This window comes from Clinocottus analis, unplaced genomic scaffold (assembly GCF_023055335.1).
Source record: "Clinocottus analis isolate CAN_PGR_092001 unplaced genomic scaffold, fCliAna1.0.p SCAF_20, whole genome shotgun sequence".
NCBI classification, from domain to species: domain Eukaryota; kingdom Metazoa; phylum Chordata; class Actinopteri; order Perciformes; family Cottidae; genus Clinocottus; species Clinocottus analis.
In genome coordinates, this window is record NW_027175932.1 from 15404804 (window position 1) to 15427393 (window position 22590).

Genomic DNA, 22590 nt, shown 5'->3' on the forward strand with positions numbered 1-22590 from the left:
AGAAAGAGCGTCCTTATTGGTGGAACAAACACGCAAATATTGAAAATGAAGCGCACGTCACAAGTTATTCACAATTCAATGCCCCTGTTTTAATATAACAACATATAGAGATGGATTTCTGGATGTACAGTATAAAACCCTAGAGGAAAACTCATGGCGCGGCAGTATGTTTATTATGGCGTTATCACTTTAAATGTAGATACCACGTGACCCCATTCATCCACATTTAGTACTGACAACATTAAGTAATAAAAACACCAAACCCAGTTGTGTCTTAATGCATTACTTTTACAAATAAACAGCAATGCGTTTTGTTTATTTCATTACTTGACTTAACCGAGGACAGAAACCAAAATGGAGAAAAAAAACCCAGCAGCATTTATTCCCTTTCTGCTTTGTCACGAAACAATATTTTCTTTAATTTGAACACTTACTTCATAGACTCAACCAGTCACATTACAAAAGCAGCGGATACCCAAAGCAATGTTTTTTGAGGAAATGAAAGCGCCTTACTTTAGCACGAACAGTGCAACAACCTATAGTATTCTTGTAACTATGAACTGAAAAAAGCCTTGATCTAGCTCTTTAAATATCTTAATTTTGAAACCCAAATCGATCTTAGCAACAGCTGATTGATGGGTTGGCTTTAAGGCTTTAGGAAAGTTAAAACAAGTTGAAGCAGACAAACAGAACTGAGCTAATCAGAGAGAAAGCAGGCAGCCATGAGCAGACACTCACAGCTCTACTGCTTTACTCTGTAGCCCTTACTGTCCATATTCCTGCCTAAAATCAGTGGGAGCCGGTTTGCTTGTGTGTGCGTCTGTGTTGGTGTGCGACAAGTTAGTCTATGACAGACAGGGCAGTCATAATGCATCCACATCAGTTCCTGATGGATGCAGATGGTGTGGTCTCTGCTCCTTGCTGGGGCCAGATAGAACGCTGGAACACCCCCTCCGCTGGTTTCCTTTCCGTCGTTCTTTTCTCTTCTCATCCTATTTCCAATCAACACAGCTTTCCCCTCATGCTTTGATCTCAGGGGTCGTAGGGTACAGCTGCTCTGAGTTCTCTGCCCCCAGGTCCTCTGAGGAGGAAGTCAAGAAAAGAGGAAAACTGAGCGGCATCATACTAATACTTGGATCTGGCACGATATTGTTGGTACACAAAACAAGCAGAGTAGCCTGAAATAGTTGCTAATGGCAGGGTCACATCTTTCAGTTTGAGGTTTCCCAGCCTAGAGTTTTGGAAGCAGAAAATCCACACTTGGGGAGAGGAGGTGCAGCCGAAGTCACAAAAACGTGTCAAACAACTGCACTGATTTCACACATCACCTAATTCATCTTGTTAAAACAGTTGCATAATGTCTTCTGTGGTGCTGGAGGTTTTAACGAACAGATGATCATTTATGTGTCGCATGATGGGAAATGGGTATCGCTCCCGCTTCAATTTGGACCATAGTTTTAAATTTGTCTCTGATATCCAAAGTGCTATTCTGATGGTGGGCTTTTGGCAAGTCGCCGAGAATCAAGGGGGTCTCCTTGCGGCCCGTCAAGGGGGTCTCCTTGCGGCCCGTCAAGGGGGTCTCCTTGCGGCCCGTCAAGGGGGTCTCCTTACGGCCCGTCAAGGGGGTCTCCTTGCGGCCCGTCAAGGGGGTCTCCTTGCGGCCCGTCAAGGGGGTCTCCTTGCGGCCCGTCAAGGGGGTCTCCTTGCGGCCCGTCAAGGGGGTCTCCTTGCAGCCCGTCAAGGGGGTCTCCTTGCAGCCTGTTGCGGCTGTTTGACGTGAAAATGCACTGTTGCTATTTCACTCTGGGAGTGTTTCAAAAACGCAGATACAACCGTGTGCTTTTCACGCAACATATTTTTCGACACTCTCTGTCCACTGGGGGGAGGAGTGTGTGTGCGTGTGTGTGTGTGTGTATGCGCGTGCATCGTTGATCCAAACAAAATGATCTTGACCTTCAAGGAGGGCGGATGATGCCGTTGGGGGGCGGGGCGGCCCCCGAATATAATGGTAGGGAAACACTGACATTGATGGGCAGCGTTTGCTGAAAAGAATAGGTGTTGTGCTGAATAGATGCCCTCCTCCTCAGATGTCCCCCATGGGACCTTATTTCAGAATTAAGTATTTATCTCAATGAGACAAATATTTTTGATCTTGATTTAATTGTGCCATAAATCACACCTAAGTTTGTCATAGATTTGTTCTAGTATCATCTAAAAGGTCATTATGTGTAATTTAAGGCACATAAACAGGATCAGAAACCTGCCATTGACTATCATACATATTTTGTCTGATGAAAGGTCCCAAGGTGGTCCACCTGGGGTGCGAGGCGGAGCGTTTCTATGGCCGATAGCTTGTTCTAGATATGACTTTAGACGTGAGTGGCTAAAGTTGTTACCAGGAAGGACACACTTCCACAGGCCGTAGGTTTTCCCCACAGCCGTCTGCCACAGTCGGAGCGTGCCGTCCTCAGAGCCGCTGGCATACAGCTCGCCATCTGGACTGAAGCGAACACAGTGCACTGGACCGAAGTGACCCTTGTAGGACTCTGCAGACAGGAGGGACATGAGGCATTGTTGTAGTTCCTCCCAGCTGATATGACAGAAAAACACTCAACATTTCGACATCCTGTTTTTACAAGTTCTATCCTACAATAAAATGGATACTTTGAATATTTTTCAGTCAAAGGCTGGGTTGCACCAACAAGGATTAAATTAATCCTGATTTAGAGTTAAGCTAGGGTTAGTAAATCTAGGTTTAAACTGGTTTAGATTTAATCACAGGTGTGTTGCACATCCTAATTTTAACCCTGGATTAGTTAAACTAGTTTAAACAAGGGTTAAAACAGGATTAGTTTATGTTCAATGTTTGCCATGATGGATTCCGACGAAATGTGAACCAATTCACAATGTACGTTTAACCAATACGGAACTAAATAACCCTAAAGTATGCCATCTTTTTCCTGAACTAAACTTGTAGCATAAAATCACAAAGCTACTAGGAGCTGGAGAAGTGTTGGCACGGCAGCATTCCTCTCACTTCCATGCTCGATTGCTGGTCCAACCTTTCCATTGAGGTTCATGACAGACGCCTTTGTGAATCTTTACGATGTGAAAAGTAGCTATTGTCATAGATTTCAAATGGGTTTAACTTATCTTTACTTTTCCTGCGAGGAACTCTTTCCTCTTACCCCATCCAGCGAAGATATGCAGCCATGTTGTCAATAAAATGGAGATAAAACTCCTCCAAGGGTGGTTTTATATATAACTGCTCCAGGTTTAGTCTAGGTTTAAAATAACTGGTGCAAGAGATTCAATTTTAATCTAGATTTAAATGGAAATTGAACCAAGATTACCAAAGGGTTAGATTTATCCAGGATTAATAGTAAAGTTTGGTGCAACTGGATTAAAAGAAAACCTGGTCTAAGAGTTAATCCTTGTTGGTGCAACCCAGCCACAGAATCAATTGTAAAACTTTTAAACAATCTGACTTTTGATCAAGTGTGCTTTTCAAATAAGGACAGAACGACCTTGTACCCTTCTAACCGGAGTCCTTACATTACCTGTAGCGAATAAGGAGTAAAAGCTCTCTAAAATGGCCCAGAGACCGTGATCGAGTGGAAAAGGCTTCTCTCACCCAGCTCTTCCTTGGTGCTGTAGTCAAATTTGTAGAGCTTGAAGTCCTCTCCTCCGGCAACAAAGAAGTCTTTCTCTGGGTGGAGGGAGGCCGAGTTGATGGGAGCCGGGGCCTCCACCGTCTTGATGAGGTCCAGGCTGGAACAGTTACAATCATTCAAATGAGCTTATCTGATGTCATGGTGAAGATTCTACATGTCTGCATCAACCCAGTCCTACTATATTGCTGTGAATACGTCTCATCAAGTTTAGACTCATCCTTTTCCAAAAAGCTGTACGAGAAATGAAACAGACTTAATTTCTTCACCCAACCAGAGTTGGTTGGAAGTTTAGTTAAGAGTGTGTTGGTTAGCTGGTTTTCACTTGACACATCCACTAAAATTAGAATGTTTATGCAGGTTTGTAAACATGTGAAAAGCCAAGCGACTCTTTTCCCATTGAGAGTTTGCCGGGCTTCTGCGCCGGCCTCTCTGTTCTTGTGTCCTGCTGTCAAGTTCCACGTCAGGGCAGCAGAGTTAGTAATCAGTGAAAAGGTTCTGGGTTTTGCTTCTTTACTCGTCAACCCAGAGTTGGTGATTGTTGGAGGAAAATGACTGTTGTCTGACTGCAGTCTGGTGGAGCATGTTTATTGTATTATTTTTTGTCCCTTAATTCATTAGAATATTTTAAATCTCTGGAGGTTTTTTTATACATATTGTCACCTCCACAAGCGGAAACGGGGCCAAAACGAGCTTGTGCACTCAGGTGTCATGTCTCCATCGCTGCTGACGGAGCAGCAGCCAATAAATACCTGGGACTTCTACTGCGTCATTGGTCCCAGAATGAATGCTGACTGTAACCTCTCCCACTGAAGACCAAAGCCAGCTGTTAGTGGGTGTTAACGGTTTGTGTGTCCAGTTGGAAAGAGGCTTCACTGAATCCTAATTGTCTCCAAACGAGCTTCTTCTTTGATGCTGCTGCACATTTCTCTCAATAAATAGTTGAGAGCCATCACAACAACATTAATTTCAACATAGCTGGTCATGAAGAAGTGTGGTAACTTTATTTTTTGTTTGTGGACAGAATCCCTATTGACACACCAAATTAGAATTGTATTCCATTAGTGTGTACATGTTGGGAGTTTGCAGGAAGTGTGCGATGGTCTTACCTCAGAGCGTTGTAGAAAGCCACGGTCCTTCCATATGTGATCACAAGAATCTCTCCATCAGGCACATACTCCATGCTGCTGACCGACGTGTCGAACGTCAGTGTATTCACCTGCTCCATGGAGCTCCTGTCCCACAGCCTGCACACACACACACTTAAAGTCACTCGCCACTTTACCCATCATCTGTCACTTTCAAAAATCATAACCTCATTCCGTGCACTTTACTTTACTCTTATTGATCGTTTCATCCCTTTATTTTTTATTTTTACTTGCATCCTTACTTATTACTTGTTTTTATCCAAATTCTTATACTTTCACTTGTATAGTTAAATGTTCTTTGTTGTTGTTGTGTTGTTATGATTCACCTTCCACCAGAACAAATTCCTTGTTTGTACTAACTTCCTTGGCAATTTAACGTTTCTGATTCACACACACAGGTTCTCAAATGAGGCCGCATAAAGGCACTCCAGGTAATTAGCATCTATTAAAAATATTTTTAAATGATTTAAAATTCTATATAGAAGTGTAAGTTAATGAACTGAATTTAATATTCAGTAGAATATTCAATTTCATTATGTTAAAAACTCAGAGTCCCTCCCATACCAGCAAGGTTGGATCCAACCTGGCACATGACACCTGTCAATCACTGCCGCCTGAAAAACTCAAACAATGGAGTCATGGTTGAGGCGTAGCAGCAATGCTGTTGAAAACGCGGAGAGACAAGTGCCAAAAGAAGGCCAAACTTTGTGTTCTTCTGTGGGGAGAGGTGAGCCAACAGCAGCATGAAGCCAGCAACTCTTCAGCGGCATCTCAGTACACAACATGCAAGTCGCTTTAGCTAAAGACCTCGGAGAAATTAAAGACTGTGCGTTTGTCAAATGACTGTGAGTCGTAGAGCAGATCAAAGTTGTGGGACAACATAGCGACTCTTTCACTCCAGCTGCATCCACAGATGTCAGTGGAAATGCACATGTTGCCTTTGTGAGATACATCGGTACTGACGACATGCTGTTCTGCAATTACTTGACGGGAAAACAACAGGAGAGGACATTTTTAAAAACGACATGAGCTGGAAATCCTGCAGCAGCATCTGCGTGGACGCGCAGCATCAATGACGGGCAGAGCGAGAGGAGTCATAGTGCGTGAAGTGGACCCACTGCGTCATGCACAGGGAAGCACTGGCCTGCAAGAAAATGACCCCTGCGTTACATGACGTTTTGAACGACAGCGAACCGTAAACGACATTCTGTGATAAAGTCAAGGCCACGCAATGCCAGTAGTTGTGTGTTCAGCTCCCATGTTTCGCTGCCTCTGTGAAAACATGGGAGCTGAACACACAACTGCTGCTTCACACATAGGTGCACTGGTTCTCTGGAGAATACTCAACCAGCTGATGGAATTGCAATCTGAAGTACACGCCTTTCTGATGGAGCACAAGTCTCCCCATGCCACCTTTTTCCAGGACACAACTGGCTTGAAAGCTGTGCTACCTGGCAGATATATTCAGCAAACTGAACAAACTGAATGTGTCTCTGCAGGGTAAGGAGACCAGCATTTTAAACATGTATAAGATAAGTATAAGTATGTACAAGTCCTTTATTAGTCCCTCAGTGGGGAAATTATGTGATTACAGCAGCCCTTGTTCACAGAAATGTAAGTAGAGATAAGATCAAGTAATATAAATAAACAATAGAACGGTAATAAAAACACAATTTAAAAATTGAACAGTAAGAAACAATATGAAATATACAGAAGGAATAAAATAAATCGTAAAAAATGTGTATAAAGTATGAAAGTATTGCACCAGGTGAGGTTAAAGTGTTCAGAGTGGTTTTGTGGTCTACTGGGGGCTCAGCTGGTTGTGCAGCCTGATAGCAGCGAGGAGGAAGGACTTGCGGTATCTCTCCCTAAGACACCGGGGATGAATGAGCCGGTGGCTGAAGGAGCTGTGCAGCACAGCCAGGTGGGAGACGTGGTTCATCAGGGATGAGAGCTTGGTCATCATCCTCCCGTCCCCCACCACCTACACAGTCTCCTCTGTATGATGAGGTGGGTGGCTTCCTGAAGAAAAATCCGACTTGTGGAAAGGGCCTTTTCTCTCGAGTGAGGATGTGCACAGAGCTCCAGTCAAGTCATTCCTATGTTCCTGACGTGGACGAATCTGCACAGCTGGATTGACCAAGACTGACCAAGATCCTCAGTGAAGCACAAGCTTCTCACTAAAATGCAGTGTTTCCCCTTCCATTATACTAGGGGGGCGGGCGAGTGAAGAAACCTCCCTGTAATTTCTCTATAGCGCCAGATCACAGAATGTCATTTACGGTTCTCTTTCCTATAGAACAGGTTTACACCTTGTTCTGTTATTAAACAAACAAACGGCCGTATTTTATTGATGGGATCTACACGACAGCTTGTCATTTCTGTCTTTACGTGGTCGCGCGTGAACACTTCTCCTCTCCTCTGCTCTCTGTATCGCGCGCAACGTTGTTCGGCAGCGGCAGAGAGCGTAGAAAAATATGATGCGTGAAAAGCAGACATTTATATCTGCGTTTTAAACGCTCCCAGGTCGAAGATGGCAACACTAGCCCCCCTGGAAGGATCACCGGAGCATCTCTCTGAACCAGAGCATCTCTCTGAACCCAGAGCATCTCTCTGAACCCAGAGCATCTCTCTGAACACAGAGCATCTCTCTGAACACAGAGCATCTCTCTGAACACAGAGCAGCTCTCTGAACCCAGAGCAGCTCTCTGAACCCAGAGCAGCTCTCCTGCTCCAAGTGAAACGAGCCAAAGTGCTCGTGTCTTGTTCCAACAATGAGCTGCTGGCTTCACACATTAAAAAGTACACGGGTAAATGTTCACGGTTAACAGATTACGCTGCGCATGTGCAACTTGGTGATTTTTGGCGTGTTGCCAAAAGCCAATCTCCACAAAGTCTCCGTCAGGTGTCTTTTCTGCTGTTCCGTCTCTCAAAACCGGAAAAAGATCTCATCTCAACATGGAGCATGAACTGAGAGCAGCCGTATCAAGTCTACAACCACGTTTTAAAAAGAGGAAAGCAGCTCACTTCAGCACTAATACTGATACAACCTGATGCTCAAACATCTACTCATTCTGTTTTGTTCTGCAATTTGCTTTCAGTTTTCCAAAATCAGCTATTTAGTAGTAACTACATATGTATTTTTTGCACATATAGAACTTTATTTTCATTGTTTTAAGTGATTGCAATTTTTTTTTGTGGTCTAAAGGGACAATTTGGTTAAATTGAAGGTTATGTTACTATCCTTTATTCTGTTATTTATAAAAGTACAGTTGGAGTCACAAAATGATGTTATTTACAGAAAAAGCAATGCTTTTGGTGTTTGTGTCATTTTCAGTGTCGTTGAGGTCCAGAGGGGAAACACTGAAATGTAAATGCAAACGCACTCAGTTTAATGCAATCTTCCAATATTAATTTTTACTAGAGCTTGAACACACCACAATGTAACTCAATGGAACGTTCATAGAGCTCTGCTCAGTACTTTATAAGAGGTGTTGATGTCAACGGTACTAACTAACTATTTCTGTGTGCATCAAAACAATATTGGCACGTAAAATATCTCAATACGATGCTGTATGGATGTTTCCCCACCCCTGCTTGCTATACAGTTGACAGAGTTAGTTTGACACAGCAGAAGTGGGCGTTGACACACAAGGAAAAAGCACTTCACCGACCGTATGGTTTTGTCGTCGGCAGCAGAGAGGATCTGCTTGTCGTTGTTACACCACAAGGCTTTTTTTATGGCTGAGGTGTGACCTGCAATCTCCTGAGGTGCTAAAGGACACAAAGATGCAACATTCAGCGACATTACAGGACAAAAAAAAACATCAGGTGTGACTTTGTGTCTATTCTCCTTTTTCATAATTCAGAGCTTAAAATACTTTCACAAGCCACCGATTTGAAATGAGATCCGTCTCCAGAAGGGAGCGGTGTGTTATGCATCATACAGAGCAGAATATATGGCACAAGAAGAGGCAGATTTTAAACCCCAGCAAATAAGAAAATCCTACATGTCCCCACGCCCTTTGACACATCGGCTTACCTGCTTCAGGGTTGCTGAGATCGTAGATGCGAAGCAGCTTGTCATTTCCTCCAGTCAGCAGACAGTTGCTGTCCTGAGGAGGGAAACAAGTATATTAAGAGACAAAAGCAGCTTCCATCACATCCACATAAATGCACACAGGATGTGTATAGCTCATCCATAGCCAGACACGACACTGACCTGAGTAAAGGTGACCGTCTTGACAATGTGTTTGTGTGCCAGTGTGAGGACCTCGTCTCCACTCACTGCATCCCACACTTTCCTGAAACGCACACAGCACACCATTAATAGACAACAGTCTATGCAGCTCCAGTAATAATAATCCTCTTGAAATACAGTATAATGTGCTGGAAAGCAAGCGTGGTCAGCGATTTTAAAAAGCAGACAAAGAAGATACAGACAGAGGATATCTTTAGAAAAAAAACACAAAAGTAACAAAAACATTTAACGGAGTCCAAGCGATAGGAAAAAAAACAAAAAAAAAAACACCAAAAGATGTATCATGATCGACTGACTAGTCCTAGATTATGGTGATGCTTCCACTCTCAAACCCCAGGACTAGTTTATCAATCTGGCCTCAGATGCATTACCGGAGAAATCCCTCTGGCAGTCACCATCGTTTTCAGAATGACAAAGTCGGTTGGTCCTTTCTGACACAGAGGCGAGATAAAAACCTGTATCTCTTCATCTATACATCACTTATTGGACATTCACTACTACTCTATAACATCTAAGCTGGACTCAGCCCAGGGCCCTACCAAACTCGATCTGATAACGTGTCCTGCTTCAAGACCCTTGGGTTAATACCAAATACTGTAAATGAGTAGACGTAGCCATTGGTTTGTGGACAACCGGTTTGAAGCATCCAGTTTGCAGATGTGGCCGCTCCCATCTTGAAGTGACCAAATGTGGACTGAGGAGAAGTGACGTAGAGATGGTGTGACATCTTTATTATTATCATCCTATAATTACTTATATCAAAGGGAAGATGGTTGTAATGTTACGAATTGACACTAAGTTAAATGCTCTGACTGCAAAGTTTCTGCCAATAGAAAAAAAATTGGTCCATTAATCACTATTTTTTCTTGTTTGTTATACGTCCTGTTTTGAATAGAGAGTAGAAAAAAACTGTTCTTTAATCTTTTACATAGTTAATTTGGTTGGAAATGTGATTGTACTGACATATAAAAATGTTTCTATTTCCCTTTATTCCTCGTCTCTTATGTAGACTCCGCACTTTATCCTTCTCATTATTATTCAGGTCACTAGAAGGGCTGTCGAAGTGTGTGGATGTCATGTCTGCCCATCTTGCGTCCAGACACATAGCTAGGCAGGAGTTGGTGAGCCCCATACCGGACTGGACCGTCCACTCACGCTGTGAAGTCCGCTGCGGCGGTGGCTGCCTTGGTGGCGTCCGTGTTCAGAGTGGCCCCCCAGACAGCGCCTTTGTGACCCAGAAACGTTCCGATCCAGTCTCCTGTGTCTCCCTGGCGCATCATGGGTTTGCCATCTGACAAAAGAACCGCAGGGAGGACACAGAGGTTAACTGTGCATCTCGACTCGAAGCCTGCAGCTACCGCAGCCTCCAGGAGGCAAACGACCGCAAGAGCACATTTCTATCTCAGGATGTAGTGGTAAATATCCACGTCAAGAGCACCTATATTTAAGGTTTACCTACGAACCACACGGGGCGCAGAGTGGAGTACTCACTTCACTCTGGGGGTATGGACCGCTACAGGGGCGAACATGAAACGTTCTTCGTCAACCCTTACTGGCGTAACGGTAATAGAAGTCCATTAAGCTCACCTTTGCAGGCGCTGATGAGGAAGTAGCCGTAGGGAGTGATCCCACTGAAGGCCAGGTCCACCACGGGCCGGGTGTGACCGGAGCAGGTCAGTGGAGTCTGTCTCATCGCCATGGTCCTCCAGTCGGGCAGGAGTCGGTTCGCACAGAGGGAGAAGACGGGAGGATGCTAGCGGGTAGCTTGCTAGCTAGCTAGTGGGGGGCTACCAGGCTACGAGAATGGCAAGACAAGCTGGCTGCTATGTCGGGGAAGAGTTTCCGTTCGCTAGCGGTTGGCTGCTGGTTGGACTACGGATTAGTGAGGAGTAACAGCGTAGTTCTGTCAAACCGAACGGCGGGCCTCCCTCCCAGCAAAGGAATGGCTATCGTGCTATAGCTACAACATTGCAACTAACTAGCAACGTGCAATGCGGCGTAGCTATCGCAGAGATGGTATAGTTGGACCGGTGTTTCACCGGCCACAACAAAGATAATACTTCCGGTGTGATATTTTTCACAATAAAGGACTCCTCGATTCAGCAAACCGCTGACTGACTGGAAAACCGGGTTTTAATGTTGAACAAAAAATTAAAAATAAACAGTTAGATAAATAGCTACATGGAAAAATAAAACAAAAAACATTGTATGACCAGGACATAATACAATGTAATTATATTTTAATAATTACATATACAGTATATATAATTAAATATACAGTACAAATATATCTGTATATCGTGTATCCATGAACATATTTGCAATATAAGTGCTGAAACAATCATCATTGACATTATCTGGTTTAAACTTCTCAAATATTATGATTGCTAAAATATGTTTTATATTTATTCAAGCGTCAATGGTTGTCTGTCTGTATTTGTGCCGGACTGGTTAATTATATTCATCATTATGTCTTATTCATTGACTGTGCTGTTACTCTGTTACGTTGTTCATTCTGGTCACATGACATTTATTGTCCTCCTGGTCACATGACATCTATTTTATTTCTGGTCTCATGACATCTATTAAGAATCAGATTAGAACCATTTATTGCCAATTATGTTTACATATACAAGGGATTTGTCCTGGCGGGAGGTGGATAACATTTAACATTTAATCATGAACAAGACATTTCTAAGACATTTCATTTAACCATTATTCAATTAAATGAGCACACCAAGAGAGCTAATGCACACATTGAAATTGAAGAAAAATCCCCCAAAAATATTATGCGCACTGCTGATTACATTAATGCCTCAGTTATACCAATATACATAACCATGAACATAAAACAGAGTGCTGTCTGATGACCTCATGTAGTGCAGCACCAGGAGACCAGGACAGATGTCTGATGACCTCATGTAGTCCAGCACCAGGAGACCAGGACAGATGGTCAGCTTCATACAGCATGTTCTTTGTCATTGGCCGAACCCTCTTTCTGCATTATACATTCCAAGACAGACAATATTAGGACTTTGTGATTCTCTAATTAAGTTACACTGGCTTTTTTAATGAAACAATGTTACTTAATTCATGTATGTCATGTTTGTTATTTCATTACTATGAATTATCTGTTTCAATCATGTTATTTATCAGCCAAATCATGCTCATTTCAATTTACGAATGTTACTTGCATTACAAACAGGCTGTTTCTGAGCTCCATGAAACAGGTTAATTGTACAGTTTTCTACTGTACAATTAAAAACACCTCATTAGTATCGCCAATACAGAATAGCATTTAACAATGCTTTATAAATGACGAATGAAGTGTTTACTCATGCTTTACTAATGCTAAATAGTGTGTAGTTATTATAAAGAGTTACAAATATATATATATATATATATATATATATATATATATATATATATATGTTCTATTACATTATATTACTTTTTGACGTATTGTATTATTCTAAGCTTTAACTGTAAAAATGTGAGGCATTTTAAATAAACTGAAAATGTTTATTTTTAATTTTTTTCTTTTCAATATTTTATTTTGAAGGCTTGACAACGACTTCTTCGTGTGCTTAATGGCAGGATAAAAGCGTCTCCAGCGTACTGCTGCCCCCTGCAGGAAGTGTTCTTCACACTGAGAAATGACGTTTTAACCAGAAGAAGCTATTCATTCTCAGCTGCCTGTATTTGCCTTCCACTCGTGTAAATCATTTATGCCATTTATTATATCTCACATATTAGATCCCACTGTGTTTTATAAATATTTTAGTCCAGATTGGACTATACTGTGATCCTAATGTTACATATTGTTGACAGGGTTTTCGGCAATAGTGTTTTATAGTTTTTGAGTGAACGATAACGCACATTGACATCTACATCCAAATATAAAGTACTAAATGGTTGTGATAAGGTGACTTAACATTGAATACATAGAGGTTGCACTCAAAAAAATAGCCCAAATGGGCCAAGGACAAAATCCATATATTATAATAGCTCTGTTGAGTAATTGTACATTAACCTGTTGGTGTAATTACTCATAAGACAAACATGTCCATGTTGCTTGATTTTGCATCGTCTGTCGTGAGTCTGTAGCCGGCACACTTCATTTTGCCAGGTAGGAAAATAAATCTAATTCTAATAAATATTATATAATAAGTATTATCTATACTTACTATTAATGCGCTCCTCTCGTTTCAAAGTCTGCTGTTAGCACATATTTAAGTTTAGTGTCGATACATTCGTACTTTAAAACTAATTTAAAAAGAAGTTGACATTGAATAGTATTGCTTCAAAAGAAAACCAGCAGCTTGTGGATCTGTCTGACACGCTGCGAGAGCCGAGGACCCGGACCTGAGCGCTGCAGCGGGGAGGGTGCCTTGCCTCTCGGCTGCGGCAGAGAGGGCGTCCTGAGGCCGGTGAATAAGCAGAAAGCAAACAGACAGCAGAGGGAGGGGAGCAGCTGCATCACTAAGAGCACCGCGTGGCACGAGACGGGTGTCTCCGGTGATGAAGAGGATGATGATGATGATAACACCGCGTTTAGGATATTTACGGATGTTCAGCGATGTGTATATTCTGTTTTATTGCTTCCATGAGATCTGAAGCCGCGCTGGGACTCCTCTGAGGGGAGGCGGTGGGGGTTCGTTTTCTCCCTCCGGCGGGGCTCTCTGCTCATCCGACGCAGGGAGGAGAGGGCAGAGGGAGGGAGAGAGGAGCGATGGCTGCCGGTGGAGCAGGATGCGGGGACACGGTGGAGCAGTGCCGGGCCGAGGTGGAGCGCCTGACCCGGGAGCTGGCGGAGGCCAACCGCGAGAAGATCCGGGCGGCGGAGTGCGGGCTGGTGGTTCTGGAGGAGAACCAGAGCCTGAAGCAGCAGTACGCCGAGCTGGAGGCCGAGCAGGAGACGCTGAGGCTGGAGCTGGAGCAGCTGCAGGAGGTGGGCTCAGCAGGGGTATGGCTCTTACTAGAAGTCAACCGGACTAGTTAACGTTCAGAATAACGCGGTGACATGAGCGCTCCAGAGCAGCCTGTGTATTTGTCTCACTTCACACATAAGTTATTATTTGTCATGTGTTAAAACAGGAGCATCCGCTGTGTGCTGTAGTTACACCTGCTGGACAGCGCGGATCCCCGGGCCCCGCCTATATATATATATATATATATATATATATATATATATATATATATATATATATATATATATATATATATATATATATATATATATATATATATATGTGTGTGTGTGTGTGTGTGTGTGTGTGTGTGTGTGTGTGTGTGTGTGTGTTTCTGCTTATTCATTGTTATGTTCACTCTGTAGCTTTTGTTGTTCTGATGTAGGCTTCATTATCATGTTTTCAAATTACATAATTTAACCTTTCTATGATATTCAACTGTCCCCTGAAAATGAGATCTCAATGAGAGCATTCTTAATTGTATTGTGCTTCCACAACTGACTTGTACAAGGGTTTGATGGAACAGCTGAAAGGCAGCGGCCTCCCGGGTTCCTTACCTGAGAAAGTAGTGCGATAAATGACTCATGCCACTCTAACAACAGGACATGTAAACACAGTATAGTTCAGCAACATGAAAGATCACAGCTGACACTGACACAGGTCGGCTAGCACTGGTCTAGTTACTCATCCAGCAGACACTGGGCAACATTAGCATCCATTTGGACTTGTGTCACCTGATGAATCTATGTCCAACACTCTTTTGTTTAGCTCCGGTTAACTCCTGAGAAACATATCCATCTCTTCAGACACTAAATGCTCCACTATGTCCACCAGCTAGTCTCGTCTGTGTCAGCCTGCTGTTTGATGCTGAGCAGGAAGTGAACATCAGCTTCATCAGGTCTGAAAACAACTGCCGCCAGGAACAGCTGGGTTGATGAGAGTCAAGTTTCTGGTAAAAAAAAAAAAAAAGGCTGTAGTCATTCTTATGATCGATATGTATCAGAGAGCATCATTTCCCAGTACGTGGGCATGGCAACAATACTTCACCACTGTGTTAGCTGTGATGCAGACCCATGTCGGACTCGGAAGCTGACTGTGCAGTTTCATCCTGAAGGTCAGGTGTGTGTGTGTGGTTAGGTGTGCAGGCCTACAATAAGCAGTTCATACATATGATGTGTCAACAGTCTGCCATGCCATGTTGTCATGGACAGCAGTGGCCATGTTGTCATGCACAGCAGTGGACAGTCATTGGTGGAAGTGCTGCATGCTGGTCTCTGGAAGCTGCTTCAGTGTTTATTCATGTCATTCTCATTTTATACAAATTAGTTTTTCTTTTCTGTAGTTATTACATTTCTATCAGTAACAAATAACATTGTTCTCTGGGAGGACGGCGACATCAGGTCAACAGAGTCTGATGATATGACTGAAATCATCTGACTGAGCAGTTGGCTTGACTGCTGCGGCAAGTCATATTCTCATAATTGATTTACCTGTTGGTTGTGTTGAATCAATTAATAGTTTTGCCTGTAAAATGACAGAAAAGGGTGAAAAATCTTCATCACACTTTCAAAGTGCTTGAAGTGCAGTCTTTAAATAGCTTGTTTTGTTTTATCATCAGTCAAAAACCCAAAGATATGCAGTTTCCAGTTTCAATATAAAACGAAAAACAGCAAATTGTCATATTGGTGGAGCGGGACTCAAAGAATGTTTGGTATTTTAATTAATTAATTAATTAATATTTATTTATGTATACAATATAGTGTATGACTGAGTGTATCCTTATGTAGTGTGTACAGTGTAGTGTAGGCATATGTAGTATATACAGTGGAGTGTATATTTGTTTGATCTGCTAGTCGATGCATCCTTGGACAAGACACTTAACCCCAAATTGCTCCCGTAGGCTAATCCTATGGTGTGTATATGTTAGTTCGTCCTGATGGGCAGGTGGAATCTTGCACGGTAGCTCCTCCCATCAGTGTGTGAATAGATGTGAGTGTGTGAATGATGACATGTAGTGTTAAAGAGCTTTGAGTGGTCGGAAGACTAGAAAAGTAAAGCCCATACACCCTTAACCAGGGTAGCATATGTCGTGTGCGGTCCAGTCAAACCAGAAGAAGTGTGAAGTGATCATATTATTGCAATGAAAATCCTTTTGGAACTCCTTTTGGGATATCTTGATTGAATGTCTCTAAACAATGGTTGTTCAACGTCTTTATTATGGCTGAGATCTAACAGAAGAGATGCCGGTTCGGACAAACTACAGAACCAGCACCTGCAGAGCAGACACATCAGCTTCCACTGTCTGGGCCTGACACGAAGCACAGATCCAGCCGTGGAGTGCAAATCTAAAGTTATAAAAATAGTTTCATCTATAAATGATTTACTCCAACATGAAGCGTGTGCTCAACAGAAACGTTACTATTTCATGGCTATGCAAGCAACTCAAGCAACACTCACAAAATAATAGTATCTATTCTGTCAGTCCCTTTGTAAAATGTGCAATGGTGGAGTTTTGTCTCATATATATTTCTGTGCAGTCACTGTTTACGGTCTCATTCACTGTGAAAGACAGCGGCTGACGGAGGGTTACGCCCTTACAAGTTTTGGAAACGATATCTCCGATACGTTTTTACCTTCTTGCGCCATCTCTGACTGTAGAGAGAACTGTAATTGGTCAACCGATCTCAGTGTTGCCAGATGCACAATCATTATCCTCCAAATACAACCATTCTGAGCCTTTGGATCGATACTTCTCCATTTCCAATCTGGCAACACTGAGCACCTTGCCACCGTTAGTTATGTTAGCACTGTTAGCTTTGTCAGCACTGCTGCTTTGTTAGCACCGTTAGTTGCGAGCCACCAGCTTAGCTCATTTGACACTTTTACCAATACACCTTTAAGAATGATTGGAAATGGATCACTTTGAAAAGGACTAGCGTAACATGATGAATGCCACCCGTGTATAAATGAGCGTGTGTTCATGAGCATTGTGTATTATCATAATTAACACCCAATAATACCGTTTAAGGCTACGCCCCACAGAGAAAAGTCAATTGTTTGCAGCAGTGTCAGCAGCAGAGGTAGGAGACCTGCTCCGACCTGAGGGTCGCACTGTCACTGGAACAAAGAAGAAATGGCTCCATCTGAAAAATGTGTGGCCACAGCAAGTACATCAACGAGTGCAACGGGAGGTGGTCATATCATTTTAAATCCACCACAGCATTTAGACTGGCTGGTTAGTCAGCTTTGATAACAGCAGACTGCACACGACTCCTTCGACAGGTTGAGACCGCTCGTCGTGTTCGTACTGAAGAGATCAGTCAAAATACGAGAAAATGGGTGAATGTGGTTAACTTAAGTGCCACTTGGGCACCAATCTGTTCGTACCAGGGGTTCTTGCATGAGGCCAGTGTAATGTAATGTAAGAGGCATTTGCTGTATGTGTGTGTGTGTTTGTGTGTGTGTGTGTGTGTGTGTGTATGTGTGTGTGTGTGTGTGTGTGTGTGTGTGTGTAGGGATGATGAATGGGGCTACTGTGGCTCGATGGAAGAGCGGGTCGTCCTTCATTTAGAAGATCTGCGGTTTGTTTCCCAGCTCTAGTCCATGTCAATGTGTCCTTGGGCAAGACACTTGATGCTGAAAAGCTCCTGGAGGCTGAGCCGCCGGTGTGTGGATAGTATGACTGTGACTGTTTACAGTCTGTACTGTGTGCCAGTTGTCTAAACACACTAAAAGCAGCAAGATTCTTCTGCCCCATTGTCAGGAGAGGAGCATGCTTATCTGTACATCTGTTTTATATCTCTGACTTATTCAGTGTCTCTTTCAAAGTCTGGTCATACTCATTTGGAACGATGTCCGAGCACTGCTTGGATGGAGACGGATGGAACCAGGGTGTCATGAACATGCCCCCACTTCTGTAACCTTTCAACTGAAGACAAAAGCCAGATGTTAGTGGGTGTTAATGGGTTTTTTTATCCAGTGGGAAAGAGGCTTTAAAAGTCTAGTGGTCTGTGTAGAGCGCATCATTAGAGGCTAAATACTCCTATCAGGCCGAGCAGCCTATCAGGAGGAACACATGAAGTTGAAAGTCCCCCTAACATGGAATGTTTTGCTGCTCTCCCAGCTCAGTCTGACAAGTACAGGTGTACAGTTGAAAGATAACTAGATCAGAACTTTATTCATCCTGAAACATACATGCACACAAGATGCTCAGTGCACTGTTAAATAAATGTATCCACATATACTATTAGATCAAATATACCTACATATTTAGATAAAATAGGATGAAATTAAGGTCAACGTAAATAGAAATAAAGGGAAGTGCAATATACCAAAGAGTAACCACTGTGGAAAAACTATGTCTGTGTGTGAGATGGTCACAGAAGCAGAAGACACGGTGGACGAGTGGAGCGCTGAGGAAACATGCAGCGAGCGCATCGGGGAATCGGTTAAGGCTCTAAACACTGAACAGGACCGAGTCAGCCCCTCGGTGACGGGGCGCCTCTCTCCTTGAGTTGCGCTCTACTGCCATGTGTCCTTGTGCAAGACGCTTAACCCCAAATGTCTGCCTTAGCTGGGCCTTCGGTGTAACAATGTGTGTATGTTAGTTACTCCTGATGGGCAGGTGGCACCTTAGCCACCAGCATCAGTGGGTGAATGGGTGAATGATGACATGTAGGGGTAAAGTGCTTTGAGTGGTCGGAAGACTATAAAAGTGCTAAACAAGTACAGGTCCATCTACCCAGCCCACCGGGATGCAGAGGTATCCTGGATCCTGCTCCTCTAGACACTGGGGACGAAAAACTCTGACGACAGCAAAACAGTCAGTGTGACTTAATTAGGTTGAGGAGAAGTTATCAATATAAAGATTGGGACGGGCGTCACAGTCGGTAGATTCTACTTGATTGACATTTCTGAAGCTGTAGTTTCTTTGTGTTGGCTGTGTGCTGTACGCGGAACCAGACAGCGTTCCTGTGTGTCGCTCCTCTGCCTGCTACGAATGTGACACAGCTACATGCTCAGAAGCACTCAGGAGCAGACGGGATGTCTGAAAGATGCATCACACACACCCACACACACACACACACACACACACACACACACACACACACACACACACACACACACACACACACACACACACAACACACACACACACACACACACACGCACACACACACACAACACACAAAGAGCAGAGCGGACGTTGTGAATTATTGATAAAGTATGAGGTCATGATGATTCCTGAACATAAAGCTCCATCTCTCCATTTTATTCAATTCAGTTTAATTTGTATTGCTCAAAATAAAATAAAAACATTCAAACTTGCCTCAAAGGGCTTTACAATCTGTACACATTGAGCAACAGAGGAGGAAGGAGGCAGGAGGCAGGAGACAGGTGACAGGGGCAGGAGGCAGGAGCCAGGGGCAGGAGGCAGGAGGCAGGGGGCAGGAGGCAGGAGGCAGGAGGCAGGACGCAGGAGGCAGGTGACAGGGGCAGAAGACAAAGAGCAGGGGACAGGAGGCAGGAGGCAGGAGGCAGGAGGCAGGGGGCAGGAGGCAGGAGGCAGGAGGCAGGTGACAGGGGCAGAAGACAAGGAGCAGGGGACAGGAGGCAGGACGCAGGAGGCAGGAGGCAGGGGGCAGGAGGCAGGAGGCAGGACGCAGGAGGCAGGTGACAGGGGCAGAAGACAAGGAGCAGGGGACAGGAGGCAGGACGCAGGAGGCAGGGGGCAGGAGGCAGGAGGCAGGACGCAGGTGACAGGGGCAGAAGACAAAGAGCAGGGGACAGGAGGCAGGACGCAGGAGGCAGGGGGCAGGAGGCAGGAGGCAGGACGCAGGAGGCAGGTGACAGGGGCAGGAGACAAGGAGCAGGGGACAGGAGGCAGGAGGCAGGAGGCAGGACGCAGGAGGCAGGGGTAAACCTCGCCTCGTCCCACAGACGAGGGGAGGTGTGAAGATGTGGGCTCAGCGATCATTGACCTGCATCCCTGTGTTCTCCCGAAGTCTGATGTCCTCCATCTTATTTTACTGAAACCAGACATCACACAGCCAGCAGCATGCTGGGTAGTGGAGTAGCTACTGGTCCTGGCAGATTCCCTTGCCAAGTTCTTCTCCATTTTTACACTGGAGAAAAACATTACAAACTTGCATGGGAGTACAGATTGAGGGGTCGTCCAAGACGCTTCACCCCAAATGGCTCCGAGTGAACGAGGTAGTCCTGACGGGCCGGTGGCACCTTGCATGGTAGCTCATGTCATCACTGTATGAATGGTGAGGCGGGGTTGAAGCGCTCTGAGTGGTTGGTACAGGTGCAAGTACAAACTGCATTTCCTCTCAAAACCCTGTTGTAAAAGAACAATTAAAAACCTTGTAACCAGCATTGACGTACTGCAGCTACGCGTGCTGAAGGGTTTCTGTCGTCAGCTGTCAATGATGTGATGTTTATTCTGTTTTCACCCAGACAAGTTATGTTTTCAAAGACAAATGGCTGTAACGCATTCGGAAGACATTAAACTTGTTTAAAAGAAGTCGTAATTAATAACATCCATGGAGCTGGTGATGCTACTGACAGAGCCGTGCCGCTCTCTTCTCATCGGGCTGATGGCGCAGTATGTCTGTCATGTCTTGTGTGACTCTTCCGATAATGATCCCACAGCTTTACTGGAAACCAGAGCCAGCACACTCACAGTGAGGACTATTCGCTGTCCTCTCCTCCACAACCTGAGACTGGACATGAGTCCGCATGTTCATTATTTTCACCACAAAAGGAAATGTTTGGGTTGTTTATGCATGATTTATGAAAATTGTGCTCTATAAAAAAGAAAGTATGAATCAGCCTGAACAGACAGTTCAGCGCTGTGACTAACGGCCACGATGTGTGACACACTTTACAACCGTATCAACGTCACCATTTTCATTTGAGCACAACAAACAGGTCAATGTCTGTACTGCTGCTCTCGTTCTGCCTGAAAGTTCAAAGTCAGACAAAGCTGTGGTCTGAAAGGGACTTCTAACAGGAAAAGATGTGCTGGTCTGAACATGTCACAGGTTGTAGGTCACAGACACAAAGATACTGTTAAACTGCAGTCTTAAGTGTCAACTCTTATTCTACAGCAATCTACAGTTTATGATTGTACAATGTATTACTGTACTGTACTGTACGGTATTTGACAGTTCCTACTGCATCTCCATGAACAGTTTAATACAGTAAAATGTATTAAGGTACTGTAGAATGTGATATTCACAGTAATTCACTGCCAGAGCCTTTAAAAATCGAACATTTCCCAACAAAAACACAGAATGTGGCTGCATAGAAATGACCCGGACAAGATATGGCCTTTCACATTCAGTCACACATTTAAAGTGATTGCATCTTTCGACAATACAACCCTTAGATTGTAATGGTTGTTTGTAAAGATCCATCAGAAAGGAAAGTCGTGGATGTCTGCACATAGGATTGGTTCTTCAATAATGAATTATACGTAAATGGATTGACCGTTAAAGCTTTCTGGCTGAGTTCATGATGTAAACTATCTGAATTGATGTATTCTTCTTCTTTACTTTTGGGACCTCACATCGGATCAGGAACAACTCCCCCCCAAAAAGTTAGAGGGTCCCTGTATCAGGATGGACAGAAGTACAATGGATGTGTACACAAAGAACAACGTAACAAAGTTACAACACATTCAATACAAACGATGAAAAGGTTACAACTACATAGGAAGGGAAAAGCTAAGCATGTGTCAGTGTTTGTGTGTATGTGTGTGTGTGTGTGTGTGTGTGTGTGTGTGTGTGTGTGTGTGTGTGTGCATGTGTGTGTGCATGTGTGTGTGTGTGTGTGTGTGTGTGTGTGTGTGTGTGTGTGTGTGTGTGCGTGTGTGTGTGTGTGTGTGTGTATGTGTTTGTGTTTCTTTTCTGTCTATTGCGGAATCCTTGGCAGTGAACTGACCTTCATACAAAATACTGGCAGCCTGTCTGCGTTTACTCACCAAGCAGGGGTCAGACACACACACACACACACACGCACACACACACACACACACACACACACACACACACTTGCTATCTTTGTGACGGTCCTCGTTGACATAATGCATTCCCAACCCTAACCCACGCACACACTGGCATCTTTTCAGTCTACAGGAAGTCAGCCGTGTGCAGTGATATATTTAGCACGCGGTGGCTATCGATCTGCCCAGACGTCATGGTGGGAGGTTCACAAAGTGATGACACAGCAGACTGCAGGCCACAACAAGCTGCCTCCTCTAAATGTCACTGTTTTCTGTGTTTCAAAGCAGATGTGAGGAGAGTCTGGTAATGTACAGTCTCATTTTCAGGCTCGCAGATCTGCAGCTTCCAGTTTTCGTAACACTGACATTATTACAAGGTTCCAATGTTCCTGGACCGTATTTCCTTCAAGCCTTTCCTGAATTGTGTCTCAAAGTATTTTTCATCATGTCATGAATGTGCTCGTCTAAAACTCCTTGACTGCTTTTGTCTGACTCTGGCTCGGATTCTGTGTCTGTGCTAACTCACTTT

General features: G+C 43.9%; 2 protein-coding genes across 6 annotated transcripts in view; one reads left to right on the top strand and one right to left on the bottom strand.

Moving 5' to 3' along the window:
• Positions 1-267: 267 nt before the first annotated feature.
• On the bottom strand, positions 268-11144 carry strap (serine/threonine kinase receptor associated protein). Its single transcript, XM_068586599.1, has 9 exons — positions 10668-11144; positions 10236-10371; positions 9042-9123; positions 8862-8934; positions 8494-8593; positions 4781-4918; positions 3635-3771; positions 2397-2546; positions 268-1081 (listed from the first exon to the last, which is right to left on the bottom strand). Exons 1-9 carry the CDS (start codon positions 10777-10779, stop codon positions 1020-1022), a joined length of 990 nt encoding a protein of 329 aa, XP_068442700.1. The 5' UTR covers positions 10780-11144; the 3' UTR covers positions 268-1019.
• A 2349-nt stretch (positions 11145-13493) lies between these two features.
• Positions 13494-22590, top strand: part of LOC137791366 (protein bicaudal D homolog 1-like) — a 38776-nt gene continuing 29679 nt past the window's right edge. For 3 of the 5 annotated variants that reach the window (XR_011078026.1, XR_011078027.1, XM_068586253.1), the window contains exon 1: positions 13494-14046. Coding sequence is in view for 3 of the 5 variants with exons in the window: in XM_068586253.1 (XP_068442354.1) it covers positions 13813-14046 (234 nt within the window). In the remaining 2 variants the exon portion in view is untranslated. The remainder of the gene's footprint in view (positions 14047-22590) is intronic. The other 2 variants (XM_068586255.1, XM_068586254.1) reach the window with 1 other exon arrangement.

Excerpts from the sequence above, each read along its gene's own strand:
- strap (XM_068586599.1), bottom strand. The coding sequence starts at position 10,779 with ATGGCGATGAGACAGACTCCACTGACCTGCTCCGGTCACACCCGGCCC. Across the intron at positions 10,372-10,667 it reads CCTCATCAGCGCCTGCAAAG|ATGGCAAACCCATGATGCGC; the intron begins GTGAGCTTAATG and ends TTCTTTTGTCAG. Across the intron at positions 9,124-10,235 it reads GCCGCAGCGGACTTCACAGC|GAAAGTGTGGGATGCAGTGA; the intron begins GTGAGTGGACGG and ends TGTGCGTTTCAG.